Source organism: Halictus rubicundus, chromosome 8, assembly GCF_050948215.1.
Source record: "Halictus rubicundus isolate RS-2024b chromosome 8, iyHalRubi1_principal, whole genome shotgun sequence".
Taxonomy (NCBI): domain Eukaryota; kingdom Metazoa; phylum Arthropoda; class Insecta; order Hymenoptera; family Halictidae; genus Halictus; species Halictus rubicundus.
This window is the reverse complement of record NC_135156.1, coordinates 4,685,483-4,713,445: the sequence shown is the minus strand read 5'-3', so window position 1 is coordinate 4,713,445 and position 27,963 is coordinate 4,685,483. Positions and strand designations below refer to the sequence as shown.

The 27,963-nt window shown below is 45.2% G+C and overlaps 2 protein-coding genes and 1 long non-coding RNA gene across 10 annotated transcripts in view; 2 read left to right on the top strand and 1 right to left on the bottom strand.

The window, feature by feature from the left end:
* The window catches only part of LOC143356411 (uncharacterized), a 121,950-nt gene extending 115,896 nt beyond the window's left edge, over nucleotides 1-6,054 (top strand). For all 5 annotated transcript variants that reach the window (XM_076792083.1, XM_076792086.1, XM_076792085.1 and 2 more), the window contains exon 3: nucleotides 389-6,054. In XM_076792083.1, the coding sequence (XP_076648198.1) occupies nucleotides 389-1,034 (646 nt within the window). In that variant the 3' untranslated portion in view covers nucleotides 1,035-6,054. The remainder of the gene's footprint in view (nucleotides 1-388) is intronic.
* LOC143356414 (uncharacterized) overlaps nucleotides 1-27,963 on the top strand; it is a 175,316-nt gene that overhangs the window by 130,827 nt on the left and 16,526 nt on the right. The gene's annotated exons all lie outside the window — the stretch shown is intronic.
* On the bottom strand, nucleotides 8,000-27,762 carry East (enhanced adult sensory threshold). 4 transcript variants are annotated; one of them, XM_076792054.1, is made up of 9 exons: nucleotides 27,643-27,762; nucleotides 25,887-26,110; nucleotides 25,388-25,513; nucleotides 20,864-25,108; nucleotides 20,701-20,776; nucleotides 19,746-20,008; nucleotides 19,404-19,559; nucleotides 18,999-19,312; nucleotides 8,000-18,806 (listed from the first exon to the last, which is right to left on the bottom strand). In XM_076792054.1, the coding sequence occupies exons 4-9, from the start codon at nucleotides 25,082-25,084 to the stop codon at nucleotides 17,210-17,212; spliced, it is 6,627 nt and encodes a 2,208-aa protein (XP_076648169.1). In that variant the 5' UTR covers nucleotides 25,085-25,108; nucleotides 25,388-25,513; nucleotides 25,887-26,110; nucleotides 27,643-27,762; the 3' UTR covers nucleotides 8,000-17,209. The 4 variants fall into 4 exon arrangements, with proteins under 4 accessions (XP_076648169.1, XP_076648170.1, XP_076648168.1 ...); XM_076792055.1 differs by lacking the exon at nucleotides 25,388-25,513; XM_076792053.1 differs by lacking the exons at nucleotides 25,388-25,513; nucleotides 25,887-26,110; nucleotides 27,643-27,762 and having other exon boundaries at nucleotides 20,864-25,120.

The following is a 27,963-nucleotide window of genomic DNA, read 5'->3' as shown; positions in this document are numbered from 1 at the left end:
TACAGGATCCGCTCGCTGTTGCAAACATGTCGCGTGATTCGAAATCTGATTAGAACCTCGGTGCTCGTTTCTCGACGCAGAGTCGCGAGGGGATTTCTATACTTTCGACAGGTAAATCTCGTAACGGTAGAGTCGCGTAACGTCGATCGGATATCTACGCAGTGGCGGAAGAAGAACGCTAAATCTTAATGGTTCTAGCTTCGTTTTACATAATGTAGATTGCGCAAGGAACCAATGGGGAAACTGAGTAGGGCGCGTCCACGGTGTATAACGTGTTCGGGAGAAGGGGTGGGGGTCTATCGAGTCGCAACTTCCGAGAGAGACATAACCAACCGGTGGTAACCATTGAAGATCGATCGTGATCTGATCGTGTGACTGATCTGCGTAGATTGAGCGATGACGCGAGGACCGATGGACTCGGCTCGAAGCGGCAGAGGCACGACGACCTCGATCTCCAGGACGACGTGTTCAGCGACTTCTACATCCTGCCGCCAACACCGCGGCTGCTCTCTCACATCGACGAGGTCCAGGAGCCGGAGTCCCCGCACCACCATCACCTGGTCTACCCGGAGGATCGTCTGGGCAGCGTGGACGTTCGATCGTCGACGACGATGATCAGCACCAGCACGGCGAACACGACGACCAGTAGCAACAACAGCAACGCCAACAATGCCAGCAATGCCAGTAACACCGCCAATAACAACAGCACCACCACCACGAGTAGTTGCTGCAGCTCCTCCGTGATGTTCCCCAGCGAGTTGGAAGACTCTGGCGCGCAGTTGAACAACGTGGTCGCGAGATCCGGGGACGTTGGCATGATGGAGACGTCGGACGTCGTCGACCCCGACCGGATCTGCGATTTCGCCAGGTTCGCGGATTCGGCAAAGAGCCTGGAGGAACGTTTGGTCGAGCTCCAGTCCCTGGACGAGCACTTCGACCTGGCGAAGTTCGAGAGGAACAACAACCAGAGCTGCGGCAGGGCCTTCCACGATATTCAGACGTTCCACAGTCTAGTCCCTGGCCTGGAAACTTAGAAGGGAGCCTCGTGCCTCGAGCACCACCCTCCTATCGTCGTATCGGGTCCGAAACAGGGCCACGACGTCGACCACGACGATGCGGGTAGACGGTTTCGCGGCACACACGAGGACACACGGCGAGGATGAACCTGGACATGGAAGGTGCAGAGAGAGAGAGAGAGAGAGAGAGAGGAGGCTGGTTGTGCTCAGTCGTCGAATATTGGCTTCGCAGACATCGTCCCGCCTCTTGTCGAGGATGTGTTTGGTACCGGAGACTCGAAAGAGGACTCTTCTTCGGTCGGCAAGGTATCCCCCAGAACACAAGGGGACACCTAACAGTGTTCTCGCGCACATCGGGATTGGAAGGGAACACTCGATTAACCGATGCGATCTCCGGACGATGAGACTAGATCCATAGAAATTTTTATTCGACGAAATATCTGCTCCTCGTTCGTAACACGCACGGCAATCGTTCCGGCAGACGAGAAAGACTATTGAACCATTTGCATCGTAAGGGGGAACGAGGAATACATAGTGCCCTTGTCAGCAATTTTTTTTTATCACATTTAAGTAGAAATTTTTCGAAAAGCAAAAAAGACTCCGTGTTTTAGTAATTTGTACATATTTGTTATACGTGTTGTTACGCCCGTACGTATTGTTTATGATGACAACAGGAACGTACTGTTTCCGCCAACACGTAATGTCGTCAAAGATGTGTGGGTGCCGATCTGTCCTCCACGATGCAAATTGGTTAACTCCTTAAGATTGTTTTTCTTCACATCGACAACGATTAGAACTTCTTTGTCGCTTACAGTTTTCTAAAAGAGATCTTTTATCGCGTGCCTGACTTCACATTGTATGGCAAGAGGTTAAAGATTTATACGGTCGGGCATTAGCGGTGAGCCTCGAGCAAACAGCAACGATCGGCATCGTGGTTGTTACGCGGAGGAGCGTCGCGTTTACCTCATGCTATCCCACGGATTTAGTCTTGTCGTCTCTTGATCGCGCGAGTTTGTATAGATAAGAAGTTCGAAAAGAGGTACACGGTGTTCTCTTGCAACGTGTTGTACGAATACGCGTTTCTCTTCCTGGTATCGTTGACCTTGACGGAGACGCGGAATTAACGTGCAACGAGAGGACTCTATAGAACGCTTTTCGCATAGCCTCGACGAGGTCCTTTCACATCGTTAACCAGATCCGTTGGGAACTTCTTTAGAGTTGAATTCGGTATTTTGAAGCGTACGTACGGAGGATTTTCACGCCGGAAGTTGTACGTATGATCGACCGGTACCAAAATGTCCTGAACTACGCGTAGGCACATATACATATGTATATGTATATGCATATATATGTACACATATGTACGCAGTGCATACGTGTATACAAATATATATACATATATACATTATATGTGTAATTTGTATATATTCTAAGTACGTTTGTAAGAGCACGTTATCGATAATATTATAGGTGAATTTGTAGTGGAAAATTTCTCGACGGACAATTACGCGAAGTGCAACAGACGAGAAACGCTCTGAACGAAGGAACGCGTTCTCGCGCCTCTGTAAAAATGCCTTTAGAGTAGCGTCGTGAGTTAAAAGAAATAATAATATTAATGTGGTGGTGTGCGATGAAATCGAACGAATTCACTGTACCCTGCGATAATGCCACGGTGGGCCTTAATTGTTGCGCAACGTTCTTCGGTTATACTATCAACGATATTTCGTCTCGCGTGTCGCCCCCCTCGTTCGCACCGATAATAACGAGAGGGCAGTCGTTTCCTCGCAGTCCTTCAGCGACGAATTCAAACTGTTTCGACGGGGTTTTCCGGTATTCTGTCGAACGCTACCACAATTTGATTCGATTCTGGCTATAGGCAATATCGCATCGTCAATAGCCAAACAGACATACGAAATATGGCGGGGGTCGGTAATGGGTTGAGTCGTAAACGAAACGGAGTTTTAAGCTTGGGAAAATAGCGGAGACTCGTTGAGCCGAAACGGCAACGGAAAATTTGTACCGTGAGTTGATTTTAATCGCAGGAATTTTAACGAGGGACGTGGTACGCGTTTATGATTCAACCTTAGCGCAGCTAGGCTACGAGCGAGTTGTTAATGTTGGTCGGGTTCGTGTTCGATCGGAATAGAGACGAATAATTGTGAGAGGATTGACGAACGGTACAGCCGAGCGTTCGTTTTCACTAGTTACAAATGTTTTTTTGTTCGCTTTTCAAAGTATATGTTCCATTTCGATACGTCGAACGACTTACGGTCTCGTGACCGCGTGTACGCGGAATTTTGTTAACTCAACTTTTCCCTGCCCCCTTCAAGCTAAGAATGTCGCAATAAGTTTTTGTAAAATTTTGTTACGATGAAACGATACACGCGACCGTGTATATTAATTTGTACACACTGTTCTTGTACATAGAATGTATTGTTCAGAAGATACATATATAGATAAGCTCGATCGATAAAATGGTGTATCTTAGCGTGGACTCTGCAGACACTGTATGGTGCAATACTTTGTACATCCGGTTGGCTAACCGGCGAGAATCCGCGAATCAATTTCAAACACGAATCGCGTTAACCGGGTACAGTTTTCGAAGAATCGAAGCTGCGAGACTTCCCCGCAGAAAAGTTCTCGAGGGTGAACACACTGTCCTAAAAGAATGTTTGGCATTAATTCGTGGACCAAGTCGGTCACACTTCACGTTGATCCATTTGTAAGAGTGGCCCCGGCACGAATAAGCCAGGGAACAGATTTAACATCGTATGGGAGTTTGTGTCACGTGATCAGAAACAACGACCTTGTCAGAAAGAACGCGTGTTTTTCTTTGTCATTGCTTCTCTCTTACCCCAAACATTGACCAGAACCGATATTTCGTTTCGGATCGTATTTTGATTTGTGCGTTATTGCCTTGTTAATGGTCGGAAAGCGGTGGCGTTTGGAACTATAATTAACCTAGGCGCACAGTGGTCGGTCGAAGATATTCGAAAGAAAAATGGTAGAACACGGACGAACGTGTAATCGTCGCATTATTTAGCTTGAGTAATTACTACTGAGACTATTGCAATCTCTTTTGCACTTCGATAAGAATATAAAAAGGGTCGTAGAACCCTCGTGCTCGCGTGACACAAAAATACATCGGATGTTAGATCTATACTTAGCTTTACCCGTGCCGTTCCCTCCTCCTAACTTCTCTACCTTCCCTATACCGTTCACAAAAGTGCTAAAAAGGAATTGGATGTTCGACGACGCGTTGTTTTCCCCGCAGCCCTTCTTATTACGTTTCGTTCGAAAGAGACATTTCGTATGTCCTCCTAGCCTCCCGCGCGTCTCACGGCTAGATTCTTTTCCATATTTTCACCGTTCCGGTAACGGGAATCGAGTCGCTGAACACGGGACGATGCCCTCTATACGTGTATCGTGCAACTTAAAGGGTTAACGCAAACCTGTCTCCGTTACGTAATCATATCGGTAAAATCGAAGCATCGTCAAAACACTTTTACAAATCTCGTGTGTGTGTGTGCGCGCGCATTTGTGTGTGTGTGAGCGAAAGAGAGAAAGAGTGAGAGAGAGAGAGAGAGAGAGAGAGAGAGAGAGAGAGAGAGAGAGAGAAAGAGCTGCTGGAATGAAACAAATTGTAACGAAGCAAACGGTGATAAAGAGACTGCGGGTGTTTATGCGAATTTACAATTTTTATAGATGAATTTACAAAACTGTTGATTAGACGATTTAGCGACAAAATTGACAGGACTAATTCGATAGTCCCTCGGTAAATAGATAAGAGAACGATGCGATAGACGATTCGACTCGTCGATCCCGGTTAACAGGTGAAGAAAAATTCAACGATCAATCAAATTCTGTAGCAACGTCAATAAAGATCCGCAGTCTATATGATATATATATTATATATACATATAAACAAACGAGGAAATAATACAAAAAAAAAAATCCAATCTTCCTTTCGAACGTTCGAACCACAGTTCGAGGGGACGTTTCCTAACTCGATACGCGATCGTCTGCGATGCCGGTAAAATCGGGATCTCGATCTGATGGTTTGACGCGACGTGTCACACTGTAAATAGCTGCCTTAGCCACCCGTGTAAGAGTAATCAACTATGTATAAAGTTTCATACATTGTTTAGGTTTTTAGTACTAGTTATCCGAGATCAGTTACCAATTATACGAACAATTTGCGAATAAACTGCAAAAATATAACACCGTGTCGTCTTCGGTCTCTGTTCCCGCCATTTCACTCTAACCTACGAATCCTGCGACTGTTACGATCGTGAAAAGGTACGTATATCAAGAACAGACAAACAAGTAAGTTCGTTCGAATATTAAAAACGCATGCGTGCAGTTTTTTTCAATATTTCTTTTTATTGAGTGTTGCGAATATATATACAAAGGATGGCGAACTAATAACTATTACATTAGAACCAAATAAACAAAGGTTACGATAATAGTATTAACGCGTGTTAATAATATTTATTTAAATAACATGATCGTAACGATGTGTGTAGAATTTTCAAAAAGAAAAAAGAAATGGACACTGTCACTGCGTACGCTAGAAGCGTCTCTGTCATTTGTTTATTCGTGTCTCGTATCGAATTTGTTCCCCTAACAATTGCTCTCTCGCACAGTATCGACATTGCTCTTCGCGATGCTCGATCCTCGAAGTAAAAACGAAAAAAAAAAATAGTGAGAGAGAAAAGAAAAACAGGAAAAAGAAGAACGGGGTAGGGGAGGGAAACTTGTTCGAGATCGATGTCGATATTGTGTCAAAGGATCGCTATCGAATGGCTCAGTACGGAGAGGCGGCAATCCACCAAAACGTCCTATATACTCTTTCTTCTATCCGAGGAACGCCATCGAATTATCGTTCTCGTTGAAACGGACCTCGTGGATCGCCGTGTTTTCATGGATCGCGAGCTCGAGTCGATTCGAGTAGAGAAGCGTATCGTTTCGCTTCGCCGACGTCCGCGAGTTGTATTAAAAAGTGAAAAATCGTCTATATACGTATTCGCGCACAAATCGCTTACTATTGACCGTGTCGAGTCGACATGACGTTTGTGCGTTTAAAGGGTCTCGATCCGTTCGAGAATCGATCGCGAATCATCCGACTGTCACCATCGTCGCCGAGAGAGCGTGTCCCCGGCCGAGTCGAATGGACCGTTAGAAAATCGGGTAAAAAATATGAACACGTTATTCTTTCTGTCGCGTCGTCGGATGCTTGTCTATACGGTTGCGGCGGTGCCGCGCGTTCCACGGGGAACGATCGATGTGTTCGAAATTCGAGATATCATGAAAACAATCGAACCTCGGGTTTCACACGCCAACGATAATCTCTCTTGTTCGACGTGAAGTGCCGGACTGTCAACGCGTGCACGAGTCTCTCTGAAGTAAGGGACAGAACCATGCGCCGAACAGATCGATTCGAGATACGTGCGTCACGCTTCGCGCACTCGCTTGTATCGGTCGATTCCGCGATCGCGCGAAGCGTCTTTTGAAGTTGGTCGAGAAACAGCAGCGTTGTTTGGTGAAATTGACGCCATTGCGATATGCAAGTTTAACAAAAACCAACCCCACACACACATACACACAGTGTTCGCAGCGTTTTTTTACTCTTTCTCTCTCGTTCATTCGTATTGCTTTTTTGTTCTTCGCATATGTATATATCTTTCGTCTCGCTTTTCACGTAATAAAATAGTATCTGCTAAGAAAGACCATAATTCTGTCGCATCTCTCGGTTTACGCAATTTTCAAAAATATCTCTTCTCCGCGAGGGAACGTCGAATGATTTTTTCCTCTATTGAAAGCATCTCGAAAAATATTTCAACGTTATATTACGCGTTACGAGGAGCGAATGGCAGTCGAGCCCGACTGATCGTCTGTCGTTTCAAGGAACTGTGTTTAGTCAAAAGCCGTGCAGTACCGCGTTGCGTTCTCGCAGGCGCGAAAGAATCCGGTTTCCCCAGCAAGCGGTTCTTTCGCGTGTCCCGGCAAACGTAGTCGCGTCTACTGCCAGTAGAAACAGAACCGTATGTTGTCAGACACATGTTCCCGGAGCGTTAACGGTTCTCCGGCCGTCCACAATTCTGGATCGACTACTAGCGAAAAGTCTCGAACCGCTGCTGCCGGGCTCCCGGCATTATTTTTACCGCGGCTACTCGTGTCGCCGACGAGAATTTCAAAAGGAACAAAGAAACCAATGTTCGCGCGTTCTTTCCGGCAAAAAGTCATTCGACGATTCCTATCCCCACCCGACTACAGTAATTACACTTTTTCTCTTTTAATCACAAAAATAGAATTCTTAAAACTTAAATTCAGTTCGTTCACACTGTTCTTCAGACACGTAAGCATACACATACACACACGCGCGCGCGCGCGTGCTCACACACGTTTACAGACACATACGCATAGAACCTCTCTCTCTTCTCCTTCCCCTCCCGCGTTTTCTCACGTTCCTTTGTGTACAGCGATCCGTGCACACTCGCGAGCGATCATTTGCCGAGGAGTATGCAGTTTGCGTGGACGAAACATTTTTGACTCGCGCGTCCGATCGTTCTCGACTCCCGTCCGCCATTTTCAGGAAACATGCATCGTGCCTAGAACTGCGGAGGAAATTCGAACGCGAGCTGTTCGAAACGAGGAAACCATTGATTTTCATAATTTCACGAATATTTCTAGCTGTTCAAATATTTTACACATCGAGAACCATGAAACCATTTTCAATATGTTCAAGTGGAAGGCTCTCAATATTTGTTAACTGCGAAAGCTGCGAAATATTTCTATAGAAACTTTATTTCTTAAATTTAATTTAATTTAATTTCTATAGAAATAAAATTCCATTTTTAAACAGAATATAAATACAAACTTGATTTTTGCAAGGGGTTAATAGGTAGGCAGGAATTGTTTCAGAGCAAACGTTCGAAACTAATTAGGCGGTAGCAATTCTGGATAAGAGCTCCGGTTCCAAATTTTTCGAACCGCTTGAAAAATCAGTTCGTACGTGTATGTGAACGTTGTAACATTTAACATTCGTCTGACCGCGGAACTGATTTTCTTTGAAATCCGAAAAATTGTTGCAGATAATACGAGCGGGGTTGATAACCGTTACAACTATTTCCCGTATCTCGGGTGTCTTTGTTTTTTCGAAAAGCAGACTGTAGTTCTCAGAAAGAATTGATTCGACGTACTCCAGTTTCAGGGGAAAAAAAGGTATATTTTAACGCAAAACTGTAATCGATACACAGGTTCTTACAATAATCGAATACGCATCAGTTAAATGTTTAGCTGTTACGTTAAAGGGAACGAAGAGTGGAAGAGAAACGGGCAAAGAATGAAAGGATCCCGCAAGGTCTCAGTGCGATGTGTATATCGAGAGAGGGGGGGGGGGGGGGGGAGAGGAGAGAGACCCGTGCTCTCGAACGAAGGAACGGACATATCGCCTACACCTTTCTCTCGCGGACATAACAAACACGGGGCAGTAACAATTATCTCTTTACAACAACGACTTATAAAAAACTATCCGAATTTATCTGTTTCGCGTGTTCCTTCGTTTCTCCGAGCGGGGGAGGGGGGAAAAGGATGCGAAGGAAAGGATCAGAATTGAGAAGAGAAGTACAGTCGGGGCGAGACATCATGCGGTAAAACACGAATAAATAAGAGATTAACGATTTTTCCGCGGACGAGAAACGACAAATCCGAGCGGGATCGCAGCTTGATCGCGTTCTCTCTCCCTCTCTCTCTCTCTCTCTCACTCACTCTCTCGTGCCCGCTCTCTCCACGGGAAACAAAGCGGAGAAACCGTCAACAATCGTTGCTGTGATTAGGGTCCCAAGGAGTCCGAATAGAAAAATACGGTTCGACACGCACTGCACACCGCTCGGTAAAATGGCCGCGCGACTTTCCTCAGACGCGATCGGCCGCTGATAACAATAATTACACTGATCGTCAAATATCCTATTCGATCGGTGATCTCGCATAGTTTCGATATACATATATTTATAATTTTTATTTCTCTCCATATATATATATGTATATACATATATATATATATATAAGTGTGTGTGTATATGTATATATATACGTATATATGTATATATGGATATAGATATATCAAAAATATCCTTAATAAAATAGAGCATTTTATATGTATAATGTACTGTCAAGTACTTTTTTGTATTACATTTTTTTTCTGCCGTATACGTGCACATGTATACGTACACGTGGACACCGAGTACGCATGCATGTGTACTTATATAGTCGTAACGTTCAGTATTATATATATTTTTAATATACATATAATACCCACGTAGACATGCTTTCCTACCGTTCACGCGTACGTGAGCTCGCAAACGTGGATGCACGGCTACCGAACAGTATCCATGTCCTTCGTGTGTGTATGTGTGTATGTGTGTACGTACGCCATTTTTTACGTGTCGCCACGTGAACGTTTTTCCAGATTAGATTACACGAGCAAGCACGAAGTTGCTCGGTCTCTTCGCTGCGACTTCGTCTCACGGACACGGTGTCGTGTGCTGTTTCTTGACTTTCGAAAACCGTCGCTCCTCGATTCGATACAATTCGATCCGATCCGACCCGTTTCCGGCAACGATCGATCGGCTAATGATGATTCGATCGACGATGCCTCGCGCGAATCAAAACGGATTTCCATTATACGCGCAAACACATATCTAGAACACAATAAAAATTGTTTAAATGAATTACAAGTCACCGAAATTCAATGGAAATGTGTTTTCCCTCGAAACCATCAGAGAAAGTCGAAAAATAATGGAACAACGTTCTCAAATTCTTTTAACACGTTCACTGCCGGAATTCTAAAAATCTTCCACAAAATCAAAAGAATCTAATTAATGGAACCAAAGCAGTTAAGACGAAATTTATCGTACTAGGTGCTCCTTTAACTACACCCTCCATATCCTAATCCAAATTAATCTACTCGACTGTACCACTATAAAAATTAATTTATTAGACTTTGACGAGTAATAGTGTCACCCATATATGACCGACGTGGCATTCAACGTGTTAATGTCTTTTCAGTTTTGCATTTGAGTTCTCCAATTTTGCCATAAACACATAATGTTCGCAGTTTATACATATTCGTTCGGTGTCGATCAAGGAATCTTCAAGCGAAAGAATTGTTCTAGCAATTTCACTTTTTCTCGCAACCAAGGGTACCAAAGTATGCTTGAATATTAAGTTGGTTTTGTGTACTGCACCTGTCGGATAATACTCGTTGGAACACTCGTCCAACCGGTGCAGTACGAACAGATTCAATGTTCGTGCGAATAATACAAATCTATCTTGATTCGTTTCACGAGGTCTACATGTGAGTAATGGCTAGAATCATTTCGAGAAACCGGAAGCCGAAGCTACCTCTCGAGGAAGCCATGCTCTGCTGCGAAATAATCTCTTTAGTTTCGATGAACAGGGTGGAAATCATTCTGACCCGCATAATTCCCTGGAAATAATCTCGACTCGACTTCGATTAAAAATTAACCGTTCACGATTAATGCTTTTCTTTATGGACGAATGGCCTGTATTTATAGTCTGTATATGGCGACTTATTTTGACTACGAAGTGAACACCAAGTAACTTGCTCCATTTCAAATAAATTAGGCTTGATATCATCGCACGAGAAAGATTAAAGGAACTTTTTCAAAGGAAGTGATGAATAATGTAAATATCCTGTTTCTTTTCAGAAATAACGATGAAGGAGTTCTACGAAAGAAATGGTGATGCAAAAGACCAATCGTTGGGCGCTCGATCGAACGAAGAAGATCAACGAACGCTCATTTCAGACGAATAATGAATTATGCGTGAATTTTCGTCCACCCTGTACATTTTGCCGGCTTTAATCAACGGCGCCCTTGGGACAGTAGTTTGACTCCAAGTACGAGAAACGCGTTGCTAAATCTTCGGATGACTAAGAGGAACGCCGAGCGCGCTATGATACAATGTGATCGTCGGGATTGCAAAGACCGTACCCGGGAGCGTGTCGTCAGACTCTTGACGAAATTAGCTGTTAACCTAATAACGTAGGAGCACGAGTTAACTCGTCGGTCATGTCCGACTTTTCCGTCCACTGATTTCCGTTGTTTTCTCTTTTATCGGTCTATTATAATGTACGTTGCGTCCGTGCTTTACGCAGCAAAATGTTCATAGAATTCGCGAATCACTATAAAAATTACGTGGTCAACGGGTTAATTTGTTTCGAAGAGTACAGTGTCGGCTAACAATTCTTCCTAAGAGTATGACCCGCCGCCATTTTGAACAGAGCCAACTTAAACGTCGCATCGTAACATTAAATTATATGGTTTTTTAACCGGAAAGAGATAAAGCTAGCTGCGACTATGGCAAATCTTGACTTTTCAGTTTCCGTTCTATGAAATTTTGATATTTTCCTGAATTGAGATCCAATGTAATTCTGGAGATGCAAATTTAGAAAATTTCCGAAACAGTGTACGAGGGTTAAATAAATTTCGCGGCACTGTTACGGTCACTGTAACGAAGAATCTCCGGTCTTGTTCCTTCGAAAGCTACGCTATGAACCTATCTCGTACACTAGCTCGACACAGCCGACATTAGACGTTTTTTTCAAATAGAAACCGAGGGACACACACTCTTGGACCGATCGCGTTCGAGCTTGAACACGTAACTAGTGCGAACGGTGAACAACGAATCCTCGAACCGGAAGCTTCCTTGATCGCATATCTTTGTACAATATCGAACGGGAATTTATTTTTGTTTTTATTAATTTTTAAAAATTTTTTCTAATTTTCCTGTTATCTGAAATCACACCAATTTTTGCCAGAAATATGCAACATCCGCGGTCAACTTATGTCAGTTCTGAGATGTATTGTAACAACTAAACTGCGGATTTTATGGACTTATGGCAAAACCTGTTAGATCGGATACAAGTAAAGACATTTAAAGAATTTAAAAACACTTTTGCATTATTTTCAATGTCTTACAATGATTTAGAAGAGAACTCATGTCTATTTGGCTTCTATATCTTGCAATTCATTCAGGCAATTTTTATTTTGCACAAAAATTCGCTTTCCGTTAATAACTTCTGACGAATTTGAAACGCTGTATGATGCCGGGTCCCAAACGGGCCCAGGGGTCGCCATAAGTAAAACGGCGACCGTTCGAACGTAAAGAAGAAAACAGGGAAACCAACGGAAGAGAAGTCTACGGATGTTCCCTGTTTTCGAATACTAAAGGCAGTTTCCATTGAACAGATCGGAGACACGATCGGTTCAAAAGTGAAAATATCCCGCCCCTCCCCCCGATTTCTCTTCCTCGAGAAACTAGTCACCCTCTCGCAGTCCTCGAGACCGATCGATAAATCGACGTTGTGTTTCGTTGCTCGATCCTGTTCCCCACCAGGGGTCGGAACGGTTCCGGACTGTTTAAAACTGTTAGACAAAGGTTCCAATAGAAACAGTCGTGACGAATCTTTCAACAACTGTTACGAACAACCGGAATTTACAACTATCAATTATCGTTCGTATTTCGATTTCTATCATAAATAATATTCTAACGATTCGTTTGAGCGTACAGAAAAACGCGCGGCGAAGTATTAGACAAATTTGAACATGTACAATCGTGTTTAGTATATTGTTATATTAACTACGATATGAAACGAAGTGAAAATTAAAACTTCTGCTTTGTTGCTTCTATTTTGCATAATATAACGTGTCGAGTGTAGATGTGAAAAAGAAGGAATCGATATAATTCGTTTGCAATGATTTTATAGTAAAAATACATGCACATATACGGTGATCTGCGGGTGTAATATAGTAATATCGATCACAAGAAAATCCTTTCAGAACGTATATAGTAATAAGAACAGATAATAGTTGAAAATGTCGGTTCCTCGTAACAGTTATTCGGAAGAGTGATGGTTCGTAACCATTTCGAGAACCGGAATCGCCGTTATAAAAGTTTTCGATACCTGGCTCTTCCCGCGTCTCGAATTCTGTGTAACGAGGTGATTTACATTTATTCCTTAAGATTAAATCGTTTGTTTCGTCATGTAAAATCATTCTCGGGCTATGTACAATATCGATATATAACGACGCTAGTCACTTTCGTTAAGGCAGTAGATTCTAAATGGTACACAACACGACCGAACGAATAGTAGAACTTGGGTTTCGAAGCTCGGACGTCGAGCCTCGATTCTCGCGTCGATCTTCACGTGGCGACAATGTAAAGACGAAGAAGAAGTGTTGTAGAAGAGGAAAAGAAAAGAGAAGAACCGTGGAAATCTCAAAATCTCTCTCTCTCTCTCTCTCTCTCTCTCGCCCGCTTTTTCTTTCTTTCTTTTTCTCTCGCACTCGTTTGATCCGCGCGCGATCCATCGCGTTACACGATCGATAAAGGAATCCTGCACGACCGAATACGTCGTGGCGTGTAGCAATCGAATAATTGAAATAATAATAATAATAATAATAATCGTAATATTAATAATAATCATCATCGGTTATCAACTAGAAAATAGTTATCAAGTTATATACAATGCAATAGAAACGTATATATATGTACATATACATACGTATATACATACACAGATACATATATTTATACGCACGTGTACGTTTGCACGTAGATGGATAATTTATACACGTGCGTATACGCATACGTATGTGTGCAGTTAACGTAATAAATAAGCTCGGGGCGTAGATCTACACCTATTCAGAGTGTGTTTACCATGTCACACAATCAACAATTATCTCGTAACTCCGCTCGTCCAACAATCGCCCGCTAACTCTTTCCCCTTCGTTTCGCGATTAGAATTAATTACAAGTCGTCATTATGCGCTCTCCTCTGGCGAGCGGGCCAAAATATATATTTCTTCTTTTTCTAATGTACAATTGATTTCCGCGGAGCGTCGCGGCATGCGACACCTCCTATACCTCCGAAACGTTTTCCAGGTAGACAAAATATATACATATATATACATATATATGTATGTATATGTATGTACCAATGACGAACAGGATGTACCGGGTGTCTCGCCACTCACGATTCGGAACGATCTCGACCACTCCCGACCGTGCAGAAATTTGATCACATTTCTCCCGATATAAAGGACGTCCTCGAATAACTTTAACCAACAGGGGGGACGACACCTTTCTTCCTCGCTATTCTAGATCACGCTAATCAGTTGACCAGGGAAGACAAGTCAATTTGTCCTCCTCCACTAGATTCCATCAAGTTTCGTCGTCATATATTACTCCGTTCTTGCTCGTTTATGAAAAAGCATTTAACCGCATTTCTGTATCTACATTAATCTAAATTACTTTGTAATCGCGTTTATCACAGGAGTCGATCGTGTCTTGTCCGGTGTATTCTCTCCTTAACGTCTCGCTTTCATGCCCAACTTTCCCCCTCACCCTGCCCATTCGTTTGTGGCCACGTGGTTATGACAGTACAATTGATAATGCTCAGGACAGTTTTAGCTTTATTTATAAATTTATTAAATATATTTTTTGAAGGTTCTTCCTGTAGACCCATTAGTTCCTTTATTATTTTTAATCCAGCATATATGTTCCTTTCGTTTAGTCGTCTTAAATAGAGTAATTGTATGACAATTTTGATACCAACGGTCAAAATAGACCCGGGCACCGCCGGCGGTGGGTTACGCAATTGAAAAGAACGTCTACACGGCTCGACACGGTCTCCCGAGAACGCTACGTTAACGAGGGAACGCGGGCACAAGTTTCGTCGACACCGATTCGCCCGGTTAACGTGTTCAGGATGCTTTTCAGATTTTAGAAGGAATCGGTTCGAAACTGTGTTTTTTCGGATTTCCCGCCATGTCTGCTCGCACATGCACGGTCGGGAGCAACGTACGGCCGCGGTTCAAGGCGAGTGCGAGTTGGCCGAGACATCCGGTGCACGATGAAACACACCGGCGCCGCGTGTATGCTCGACTTTTTCTCCTCGGACGCCTTCGACAAAAGGAACGAAATTTCCACTTCTTCGATTTCCTTCCAGTTATCACTTTATCTCTCTCTCTCTCTCTCTCTCTCTCGCTCTCTCATTCTCTCCCGAAGAAAGTGGAACAACGATATGTCTAGCAGTGAGTACCCCAAGTACTGATAACAGCAAGGCAAAAAGATCAGTTCCGTCACTCGTGGGAATCGCATACATATGCATATCTTTATTAATATTTCTATCGATACGTTTGATCTAAGGAGGAGGATCCCTTTCGGATCGAGCGAGGAAACGAAACGGCCAGAAGCAGTCTCGGGGTTTCCGGTCTCCATTCTTCCCGTCCACTTAATTTCTTTTCTCTTCCTCTCTGCCTGCTTCCTTCCGTCGGAAAATCCTCCGTCCACCCCCCCCCTCCTCCCACCCGTTATTCTTGTTATTACTGCTTTCGATACACAGTGTGTCCGCTTCAAACGTGTACACGCGATCTTATGCCAAAGTATCAAAATCACAGAACAAATGCTTCGGACGTATGTACTCTCCGTGCCACGCAAGAAGTCTCGCGGGACGACACCGGGGCAAACGGGGTCCTCGCTCGCATCCAATGGTTAGGCTCTGACGTCACAGACTTTAGCCAACAATTTGGTTAGAACCGAAAACGCGTGTGGAATGACCAAATCGGACGGCTTACAGCCACATTCCTGGCAAAGGAGTTCTTGTGAGGCACGCAGAGTACATGAATAGCTCCACCGACGTTATGGTATTGCGACGATAACTATTCGACTTTGAGATCACCTTGGAGAGTCCTGTAAAAGCTAAATGGTAGTCTATATTTTCTTTGTTACACGATCTACTTACACTAAGATTCGAAGACACTTCGAGGTGGTCGCACGGTCAGATTTTGAATATCGTATGTTGGCTCTAGAAAGTTCCATTCGAAAATTCTAGCGTGACCATCGCGAGACTCCCCAAGGTCATCGCAAAGTCAAACAACTATCATTACTAGATTGCGGATTTCTATGTAAAGTAAAAAATTGTCCGTGTTAAATACAAAATACGGGAGCTGCATAAACATTTGTTTCTTCTTTTAGCGACAACACATATTTAGCAGATTCTGTCTAAAGTCTCCATCGTGAGTCTCGCTCAAAACTATAGTACAAGAGATTGATAATGTTATTGAGTTGAAAACAATACGACATTACTTTTAAATTCTTTTAATGTTTCTATCGTTGTGCATTCGATGAGTTCATTTTTGTCATAAATCCATAAAATCCGCAGTCTAATCATTGCGACACGATACCTTGCAACCTTCGTCTAAAACGTGTATTTGCATTTGTAACAATTCGGGAGAACCGATTAGCGTGGACGATTCAAACCGGACATACTGTACACATACTATCTATATATATATATATGTATACTGTGTTTCGAATCCGTTCAACGATATACTCTGTCATTAAAAACTAACGACTTCGTTTCGCGACACACTTTAGGCACTTCCTTCCAACTTCCACCTTCCCCCGGAAACGGGTGTACACACACATATATATACACACACACAAATTCGCTGCGTTTCTCTCTCTTTACCTGACCGTGTTCCCTAATTTCGTTAGCTTCCTTCGTTCCTTTCATCTATATATCACTCCTGGTCACACATACACACGTCGATGCTTTGGTTGGTTAGTGTAATTAAATCTCCGTTAGTGTCTCTTCGAGTATCCTCTAACTTCCTCGTGATATCCGTACTCTGTTATCTTCGTTTCGTAACTCCTATATTTCTATCTATATAACGTACGCGCGGCCAGGTCGACGAAGAAAAATATTCAATCGACGACGCGCCCCGTGACGCGCGCGTCGTATATGTTTTTTGAGCTTTTTCCAGAGCGCAGTAGCAAACGATGCGCTCGATTAAGGCAGATATTGTCTCGCTTCCATCGTGGGCGGTTTCCGTCCGTTTCGGCGCCATCGAGCGCGCGCCGTGAGATGAGCCGATTCCGCAGCTCGGCTCGGCTCGGCTCGGCTCGGCTCGGCTTGGCCCGGATCCTCGATTCGCAGCCGATTCGTCGCGCGGCCTACGAAATGGTTCCTTCGCAGAGGACGCCCTTTTTCGTCTAAAGATATAACAACGTGTTTGTCTAGCTACTTACTGTCCGCTCTGTCTAGCGAATCTCGAGCGTCCACCTTGTCTTGTCTCATAGTCTCTCCTTCTTTCTTTCTCTGACTCATTTGTCGGCGGGTCTGGTGACGGTCTGCGGTATCACCGTCAGCGATTTCGGGATCTTCGGCAATATCGGGATCTGGTTGGACGATTTGGTGGTGACCTGTATCGACTTTGGCAGGTTCAGGTTGTGCAGCAGGTTCTGAGTAGGGCTGTTCTCGTTCGCCAACGAGCGTACGTCGCAGATCAACGGCTCGAAGTCGCCCCTGCTCTGCCGGCTAAGCATCTCCTGCTGCATCCTTAGATGTTTCTGGAACTGAGTGTGCGCGGCCAGCTGTTGCGCCTTCTGGTACTGCGTCGACTTCAAGTTTGGTGGCGAGGAGGAACTCGTGCCGGCCGTGGCGCCGGTCGCCCCGGTGCTACCCATCGACTTCTCCGTCAGCATTTGCTTTTGCTTCTTCAAGGTCTGCAGACGCTTGAACTCGGGCTCGCTCATCTGGAACACCTTGCCGCTGCCGGACGAGGCCGGCGACGCCTTTTGGCCGCCGTCTTTTCGTTTCACGTTGCCGTTCGTGGCGTTGCTAGTGGACGGCAGGTTCAATCGTTGCAAATTCGGCGGCGGCTTTTTGATGATCGACACGCCGGAATTCAGTTTGAGGACGCGCGAGGGACTGCCTTTCGCCGATTGCTGCGAGGCCGTGGTCGTCGTGGCAGTCTTCATGGTGCTGGTGCCGGGCAGAGCCAGCCGGTCCCTCTCGAGCACGTAACCTCCGCTCAGACGCCGAGAATTGTGGTACTCGGAGGCAATCGGCTCCATGATCGGCTCGTCCATCTTCTCCGGACCCTCGTACGATATCAGTCTGTTCTGAACGGACGTGGAGTAATTGATCGCGTTCCGCGAGGCGTTCGGAGCCAGCACCAGGTCGCCAGACCTGTAATATTTCTCTAGAAGTATCAAATGTCTGAGGAACGAGCTCTGGTTCCCGTACGGTCTCTGTAGCTCTTGCCAGAGCAGCTTCGTGTCCCTGTCATACTGTATCATTGTGGCGCACTTCTCCCAGCCCTGGGGTGTGATCTCCCGCACGTTCGCGAACTCGATGTTCGCGTGGAGGTTCATCTCCTCCTCACCGGGGAACAAGGTACGCACGCTGATCGACGGGTTCGCGCCTAGCCGCTGCACCACCGGCGTGATGTCGTTGCTTGTCCTCGGTCTCTTTGGCAATCTGGTCAGGGTCACCTCTTTATCCATCGCGAGGATCTCCACCACCTCGTTCGGGCTGTCGCAAGATATCGTCGCATCCGACCCGGTACTGTACGAGTGCATTTCGAGCAGCTTGCGTTTCTTCAACTTCTCCACCGTGCTCTCGAGGCCTAGGTACTGCACGTCCCCGGGCACGATCACCTCGTTCGTCGAATTCGCTTTCGTCGCGCGATTAGTCTCGTTGTCCGTCTCCGAGATCACACCCTCGACCTTGGCTAGCTCGGGCGTCGACTTCTCCGAGATGGAGTTGACCGTAGCGTCCGGGGATTTCGTGGTACCGCTCTTCGACTGCGCCGGGCACTTGCTCTTCTTCCGCTTCTCCTTGTCCTTGGACTGGTTCTGCGATGACAACTCGTCCTCCTCATTGTCCAGGACCTCGATATCATGGTAGTGTAGAATTCTAAACGAGAAAATCGAGCGTACAGGATGTATGAAAATAGTGGTCACTGATTCTAGAATAAAAACAGAAGAAGAAGACAACAAAAAGCGACAAACAGTTGCTCGATAATTGCTTCAGCGTGAACATAGCACCAATCTGTTCGTACCCTAAGAGAAACTTGCTATGTAATCGTCTAACCACACAAGACCTTACCTCTTGCGATAATTCTTGAAGAAGGACCGATGACTCATGTTCATGTTCTCGACGTCCTTGTATTTGAGTTGGAGCTGCGTGAAGTAACGGCACAGCTTGCAAACGAAGGTACCAGCGGCCAGCACAACAGGAACGCCCTGTTGTCCCAGTAGTTGGTTCAGCTCGTCGGTCTCCGCGTTCGCCAGCTGATGGGTGTAGTTTCTCGCCAGCCGACGTTTGCAGAGCGCACAGGTCAAGAATCGCTCTATCTTCGAGTAATGACTGACGCAAAACGACATGGAGGTGTGTTGACTGGACTCCCAATCGATATCCACCTGTGGATAGCAGCGGAGTGGCTCGTTAGAACGTAAAGTGTCTCGTTGTGTACCGAAGGAAAGGTTCCTTCGTCCGAGGCGTACTACTCACCTGTTTTTGCAAACCGGCTTTTATCTTCAGCAACCAACGGCGTTTCACGTGATGTCTCGCGGCATCCCTGCAGTCGCGGGCCGAACACTTGGACACCATCAGCTGTCGGTGTTGTTTCTGCGGTTTGGTCTGCATGTTCGTTGGACTCGTGTTCGCCTGTGGACAATAATCTTATTTAGCAACGATTCTGGCGAAAATGATCGCGAGTCTGGAAAATTCAGTTAAAAAATCAGAGTTGGGCGTTACTCGAATAAATTCTTATTCGAATGACGAATAAATGGGTTTATTTGTTATTCGAAATAACTTTTGCACAGCTTCGCCAACAAATCGAAGAAAATGCACCTTTCTGTCGACATGACGATAGCAAGCGTCGCACAAGCAAGAGTCCTTGGTAAGGTGTCGCTCGATGTTCAGGATCTTCTTTCGTCTTTCGTCGGACTTCATCTGTGCCAGATGCATCGGTGTATCTAAGGAACCGAACTTCCCGAAACAATAGCAACAGACGTCCGCGCAGAGACGACCCGGGTGAATGGAGAACGAAGAGGACTTCTCTGGAATCACAAGAGACTGACGATCCTTCGGTGCAACGTCCTCGTTGTCTTCGTCTGTAGCGATAAAAAAGGATAGACGATTACGCACAGCACTTCTCTCTCGAGGCTCTCGGATCGTGGACTGAACCGAGGTTGAATGTTATTATTTGTTGGAAGGAGAGTTGGAGGGTTAAAAAATGAATCGGTTTGATCTTTGAAGCAGTAGCACGGAGTAGCATGCTTGTTATTAAAAAAAAAAAAGGAGAACTGTTATAAACACTTGCAGGGTTGGAGAGGGATAAAAACTGTTTGACACGAGATGCAAGAACACCGATCCAATAGATCTTCAACCTTTTAAATGTTTTATTTAACACAGGTTTACGAGACCTGTCAAAATGATGGGTTCTAATATTTTTAATTTACAATTATTGAGATTGTAACGATGCATCCATGAGGAATTATCCTAGAAATGTATTATTTAAGAAATGGCTAAAAATTTTGATAGACACGTTCTTGTTATTTTTAGAAAATAACGCAGAATAGTCACCGTTAACGTAAACGTAATGTTAACTTTGAAAATGTGAACCTGCATCCTTGATTATTTTCAAGTGACGACAAATATACTTCGTTTCATCGCGAATATCAGAGTCAAACAGTTCTCTCCGCGATTCTAGGGCTTGAACAGGGTACAAGGACACGTGTTTGTTTAATAAAGCAGTGGAGAAGGGAACGATTAAGAATGTAGTTATTCCCGCAACCAGGATTACCGCAAGAGTGTCTGTGGTTAGTAGAGAACTTTCGGTTCGCACCAGAGCTGCTATCGCCCAAACCACTGGTTCCAAACTGAAAACGAAAGAAGGACATATTTATTAAGAAGTTTTCTGCTGACGAATCACACGTACATCTGCTGATATAGTGATCGACACCTACCTCCTTTTGAATGGTGTAGAACTCTGGTGAATCGCCTTCGCCGTCCCCACGACCCTGCTTCAACACCATCTTCAACGGCGACCTGGACCGTCTCTTGTCCCTCTCCTTCTCCTTCTGCACCCTGATCACGGTCTTCAAGGTGCCGGTGTACTGTTCCTTTTTGGCCTTCTGATGGTTCAACCTCTCGGCGGCTTTCTCCAAAGATTCGAGGCCCAGCAATCTCAAGATAGACTCCTTCTTGGCCTTGTCCTCGGGCGTCTCCAGGATCTTGACAGCGACGTTCACGCTGCTAGACGACTCGCCTGACGTGGACGTCTCGTCCGAATCCTTCTGCGAGGTCTCGGGCGTCTTCGCCGGTTTACACTCCTCGTCCAGCATGCTAATGTTCTCGGTTTGTTTGGTCATATGATTCTCGGACAAGTTCCTCGACAGTCTGTCCTCGCAGCTCTCTTTGCTAGGCTCTTTAGCGATCACCAAGTCGTTCTCCGACTTGCTGCGCGCGCTGTCCGCTGTGTTTTTGTGCTTTTCCAAGCTTCCTCTGCCTCCCTCGGAGAATCCTCTGAAGTTGCCGGCGCATTCCGCCCCGCTGCTGTACTTGTTCAAAAACGACCGGTTGTTCTCGTTGATCGTGGCTACCTCGTTGTCCAGCAGGGTCTCCTCCTTGTTCTGCTGGTCGGACCTCCGCACCTCTCGCTTCGGTCTCTTGCTCTTCTGGGACACCGACTGGTCGTCTTTGCGTTTCTTCGGCTCCCTGCTGCGTCGAGGGCGAGCTTTCGAGTCCAAGTCGTTCGCCTCCAGGTCGCCATTGTTCTGGTTCTCTTCGGGATCCTCCACGTTGGCTGGAGCCTCCGTCTTCTCCTCTGCCAAGTCTTCCTCGGCGTCGTTCTGTTTCTTCTGAGTACCGTCCTCCTCAGCTTTTCCCTTGGAATTGTCGTTGCGCTCCCTACTCGACGACGTCTGCCCTTTCTCAGCCTTCTTCGCCTTATCCCGAGCTCTCAACACCCTCTTCTTCTCCTCGCCGGCAGACTTTTGCTCTTCCGTCGCTTTCTCGTTGCTCGTCTTCTCCTCCGGACTCTCCGTCACCGTCGACGATTCAACATGTTCGGGATTCTTATCCGTACTCTTCTCTACGGTCTCGCTGGGACTGCTAGCTACATCGTTGTCCTCTTTACATTTGTCGCTCTCCGCATCTTCCTCTTTAATATCCTGAACGGAATCCTGAATGGAGTCCTGAACGGAAATAGAGGTATCGTTGGAGTCTGTATTCGTGTTCTCTTTCGAATCTGAACTCGAGTTAGGGCTGTCTGGTATGTGACAATTATCCGTGTCCTGCACCACGCTCGAAGCTTCAGTTTCTTTGGCGTTCTCCGTTGACTCCGGTTTCTCTTGCTCGACAGTTTTCTCCAATTCTTCGGCTATGCTATTTGCAGCTGCCTCTTGCGTGTCGTTGCTAGATATTGTCTGAGGCGCGGACAACTCGGCCGTGTTTTCGACACTCGACTCCTCTTTATCTTGTACGTTCTCTGTTGTGTCCGTTTCCTGCTGATTGCTCGGCTGGTCCCCTGCCACCAGTCTCTCCACTTCTTTCGAAATACTCTCCAATGTTTCTGCTTCTTCCGTGTTCGCGGGAACAGTCGACGGATTCTCGGGTTTCGATTCAACGGGTTGCTCGTTCGATTTAACTTCATCCTCTTTGCTTTCTTGAACCTGCGAGATTGCTTCTTCGGGATCGTTGCTCGAAGACTCGAGGGGAACAGACTCGGCGGAGGATTTAGAAGATTCGGAGACCTCTTTCGCTGGCTCCTCCGTCAGGGCAGTCTCTTCGGAAACGGGTTTACTCGATTCCTCGTGCGGAGATTCTTCGTTGTGAACAGTTTTACTGTTTGCTACTACTTTGCTCGGCTTCTTAGTCTCGCTACACTCCGGAGAACCTTTGTCGCTAATCCTCGGCGATTTCCTAACGGGGACCGTTTTCTTGGCGTCGTCCAATGTCTTCGTCGTTTGATCTTCCGTTTGTTCCGTACACTTTTCAGGCTCCTCGATTGCGGCGGAATTCTCATTCGGTTGTTCAGACTGTTCCACGGTTTTCGAACTGTTCTCGGTGCTGTTCTTCTCCGTGACTTGCACAGATTCGGAGGCATTGTTGTTGTGCACGCTGTTGTTCTCGTCGGCCTCGCTTTCTTGGATATTTTGAGAATGAGTTTCTGCTGGCTCGATATCACCCATGACTAGTTTCTCAATTTCTTTGGCAGTGTCAGCCACTTTTGGTACCGAGTTCGTTTCCGAACTGTCCGATTTCATCTCATTTTTCGTGATAGCCGATTTCTCTTCGTCCGTGTTCTCTTCGAGCCCGAGCTTCTGGGACTCCGTGCTCAACGGCGCGACGATCTCCTCGATCTTCGGCACCTCGAAGTTCTTGCTCAACCCGAGACCCTTCTCCGGCCCGAAGATCTTGCTTTCGATCGATTTCGCGATAGTCAGCTTGATGTTCTCTATCATCTGATCGATCTGGGACTTCGGATTCCCGTCCGATTTGTCTGTACTATAAAAAGAGTTGACCGTCTTCTTCATATCTATGTTTAAACTACTCCTCCGACTCTTGGACTTATCCGCGAACTTCGCTAAAATATTATCCTTCCTAACTTGATCTAGATTGCTTACTTTCTTTACGTCCTCCTGCGCTGCATCTGTACTCTTAGGTGCTATTCTCGTGTACTCCGCTTTAATATTGTCATTTTTCACGTCGACCTCTGTACTTTTGGCTTTAGTTTTTGAGCGCAGAGTGGGTCCTATCTCGCTAACTCTATCTACTCGATCACTGTTATTATTGTTCTCTGTTTCAGATCCGTTTTGGGAACTGTCGTCGCAATTCTTCAGCGCTTCTTGCTTCAAAGAGTGCTCATCTTTGGCTGCTACGAGAACCGTATGAGGATCGCTGCCGCTAGACTCTGAAAAGCAAGACTCTGTGTCTAGATTGCTATCCGTAACGTTGTCTACCATAACTTCGAAATTGCTGGGGTCGTCCGAGTTTAATGTGCGACGTCTCTTTTGATCCAGATCGGAGGACAGACCGGCGTCCGATTGTCGTAATTTACCATTTCTTAAACTTCTCTGACCTATCGACGTGTTCGACCGTTTCCGTAACTGGATCGCGTTTTGGATCGATTCTGTGCCTAAATTTTCCCCGTCAGATATGCTTTTGGTCTCCTCCCGGTCTGGATCTTTCTTAATTTCAATGTCAGGAACTATGTTGTCCTCTACCAGCATTTTCTTGCTTCTTGTTACTTTTCCTTCGATTTTCTCCGTTACCCCTTGTTGACTATCTATTTCCGAGTCGCTCAACATCGAAGCTATCACCTCGTCGATGGTAAGATCTATGGAACTTTTAGCCTCGAGGAGGGATTTTGAAAATTTCGTGTCGACGTTCGATACCTTACCGCAATCGACGTCTTTGCTGTTATTACTCTTCCTTCCTTTTGTATACTTCACGTCTGCTTCCGTGCTCTTAGGGCAAACGTCCTTGTCCCTGATATTGCTTCTTTTGAATCCAGAGAACTTTGTCGACTTGACGGTTTTCGTCAAAGAATCCGGACTGTCCGAACCTTTACCTTTCCTGCTAAATTTCGGACTGTTCTTGGTGCTGGATCCAGCAACAGAATCCGTGTCTTTGTCTTGAGTATCCTCGTTTTCTATTTCTTCGCTACTTTTTGTTACAAATTTGGTCTTTTTGGTCCTGAGATTATTCTTGGCACTTCTATTAATTGTTTCCGTCCCTGTACCCTCGAAATCTATGTCACTGATCTGTTGTTCTAAAACTTTTGAATTGTTATCAAATGTCTTAGCACCGCTCTCCTCCGACAGTTTCACTCGTTTCGTTCGCACACTTTTCTTGACGTCGGATGTTAATCTGCATAAATTTCTGTTGGCCACCTTCCTCGGAACTTTGGACTTGATGAGATTTGCTTTCGCTACTCTCAGCTTCTGCTTGCGCTTCAGGTTCCTCAGGACCTTCTTACGCGGCAGGCTAGCCTCTAATTTCGGAGGAAGTTGACTGCCAGTCGCCACAGCCTCCAAGATATCACGTGCCAGTTGCTGTTGCTTCAGATTTGACAGAGTCTTACCCTTTCTGCTTTTAATCTCATTCGATGACAAGCCGCTTTCATTATTCGCCTTCTGTTTTGCTTTGGAAGGCGCTAAGGGTTTCTTTTCCCTGGATGCCATCTCACTTCCACCCACATTGGGCTCCTGCAATTCCATCGGTAACATGAAATTGCAAACCAATTATCAGTCGAGGGAGAAAGTATCATTTTATAAACTAGTGCCAGTATCGGGTATAAAATTTAATCATTTTTTTTTTCATATTTTTTTTCATCGAGCAAACAAAAACAACGTGTACTCTTCTGAATAAACACATGTCAGAACGTTTATCTTTAGATGAGACACATAACAGAGAGAAACGAAACTGAAATGATAATCGGAGGGACACGTACGCGCGAAAAAATAATAATCGAATAAAAACAATACCTTTCCTCTTACAAACGAGACAGGAACAAATTGAGAGCACACGCCAACCAAAGAAGCTACATAATTCGTCTTTGGGTGCGAGTAGACAATCGGCCGGCCGGAATAGTGGGGTTGATAGATGCGGCCCTGGCGGTCAGAAAAATTACGTGACAAACTTTGCATTTACACGGATACACACGGCGAGCGCCTCTCTTCTCTCTCGGTCGGAGGGGAATCGCTTCGAAATATTAACTGCGATATCTCGACGATCGTGGCCGGGATCACGACAACTCGGTGCTCGTAAGAAAGCCCAGGACGCGCGTTAACTACCGAGAGAGAAAATCCTGGGATTAACTGGCGAGAACCGTCGAAAATCACGCGACGAACCGTCGCGAAAAAATCGCCACGAATAAACAAAAGGTCGGACCCGATTCGGGATTTCCGAGGTTTAGTGGGGCCGAGGCGAGCAGTTGCCGAGCCAATTTCGGGTTCGATGATTCGATGGACCTTGTGTACTCACCTCTCGGCCGAGAAATCACCGTCGGGGAGCACGGTGCTTGCGGGAAAACGCGGAAAACAATCCCGTGAAAAACACACAGTCCCGTTGCAGGGTGTCTGTCTCTTATACGCTGTCCCACTGTTTTCAGGCTACCGCCACCTGACGGTGGAACACGCGACCTCTCCCAGGTCCATAGTTCGTTCGCGGTAACTCCCGTTCGCGTTAGTCCACAGACCTCGAGATTCCTATAGACATCACACGCTAATGCATCTTTCTGTTCATAGTTCTGAATTATCGACTCGACGCAGGATCACGACGAACCCTATCGAAATGGAACGATCGACTAGCTAACTACGTCAGACTGTAACGCGAAAAGCATGTGCCGAGGTGACTGGATTTTACAGCGTTGTCAGCTTGAAAAATGCATCGTTGTCGCGTTCGATTTGTACGAAAATATTCGAGGGATTTCTTTTCACTGATTTTAAGAGTTGTCGGAATTCAGAAACGGATTGTTTCTAAATCTACAGCACTGGATACTCTACAGTAAATAATTTAATTAAACGATCATGTGAATATTCAGTGACTTGTTGAAAATAATTTTTATTTTTTTGGGTAAATATTAGATTGTTATAAGTTTCGAAATTTCCAATGAGTGCATTGTTCGATACATGAATTTTTACAATACAATGTGCTTGATAAACATTTTGTTTGGTGAAAATATTAAGAAAGGCATAAACAGTTGTTCAAAATTGCAGGTTAGAATTCGTCGTCGAAAATCACAAGTAATGTTTGTCAATGAACTTCGAGTGAAACACTTCAATACTGATGTATTTTACCCTATTCGATTAATGGCGTGTTTAAACTTGTTTTCGATGGAAAATCATTTCCAGTCAATTGATAATGTTTGCAAAACAGAATTACGAATTATAGCGAACATTCATTACTATTAACATGTTCGTTCAGTTATTACTATGTTACCAAATTCAATTTCATTTATTATTAACATTATCGTAATGGTATTATAGTCAATTGATTGGAGATATTTTCCTAATGAAAATACGTGGAGACAAATCAAGGAGACCCGTAAGTAGAAATAGTAAATTACATGCACACGTTACTTAAAACAAAATTTATATGTTTTCATTCAGGTATACTACTTCTCTGTATGTTGTATAACAAAGCAATGTCTTATGGAGTCCAAGAGTACTAATAAAAGAAATAGTGGTATCATTGTTGGAAGATGGTATTGCGACTTAAACTCTCAACTTAGATTGTTCGAATATTATGAACTACTATTTATCTAGACCTAAAAAGGGTACACGCACAATTAAGCTCATAAATTCATTGAACTTGAAAGTACTCATTTACATTAAGTCAAAATAACATTTTCCAAAATTGAACCAAACGGCATTTGAGAATCTAGGATTATAATGGTGATTAATCGCAATATACTTTCTCCGATTATGTGATCAACAGAAATAGTTACACATATTGAAATAAAAATAATTGTTACATATGTCACGAATACTATTTCCACCGTTTGAATGAACGCGCCGAAAGCATTCGTTGCCTCGAAATCGAACGAAGTGTTCCTAGTAAAAACGAGGTATAACGGGACATTCGGTTCTCACTAACGCGCGTAAATTGACGAACTATCGGTAACGTCGGGCGCGACACTGAAATGGTACAAGGGGTCCTGAGGACCCCCTTTTGCCTACACAGAAAAGCCCACGAGATGCAATGTCTTTAGGGATGTTAAGTCTGTGGTTATTCTCACCGAGAATCTCACCCCTCCGGAGCTCGCGGGGGCCGGTGTTTCCGGCTGGAACAGCTTCCTGGAGGCTCGTGCACGGTCGCCGGCCCGAGAACGGCCCGACCGAGCCTCGTTCTACCGCGAGGATCCTCCGGGTAAATTCGGAGCAACGCGGCACTTGCAACCTCGGCGTATACAGTGTTCGCGATAACTGGAGGCCCCGTTGGCCGTTCGGTCGGTTTTCACGTAACTCCGGACCGTTGGACGACGCGTTCGTCTATCGGGCGAGCGACCGGCCGCGACCAAGTTTCCCGCGAGTCGGTGAAAATGCTGGAAATACAGGCT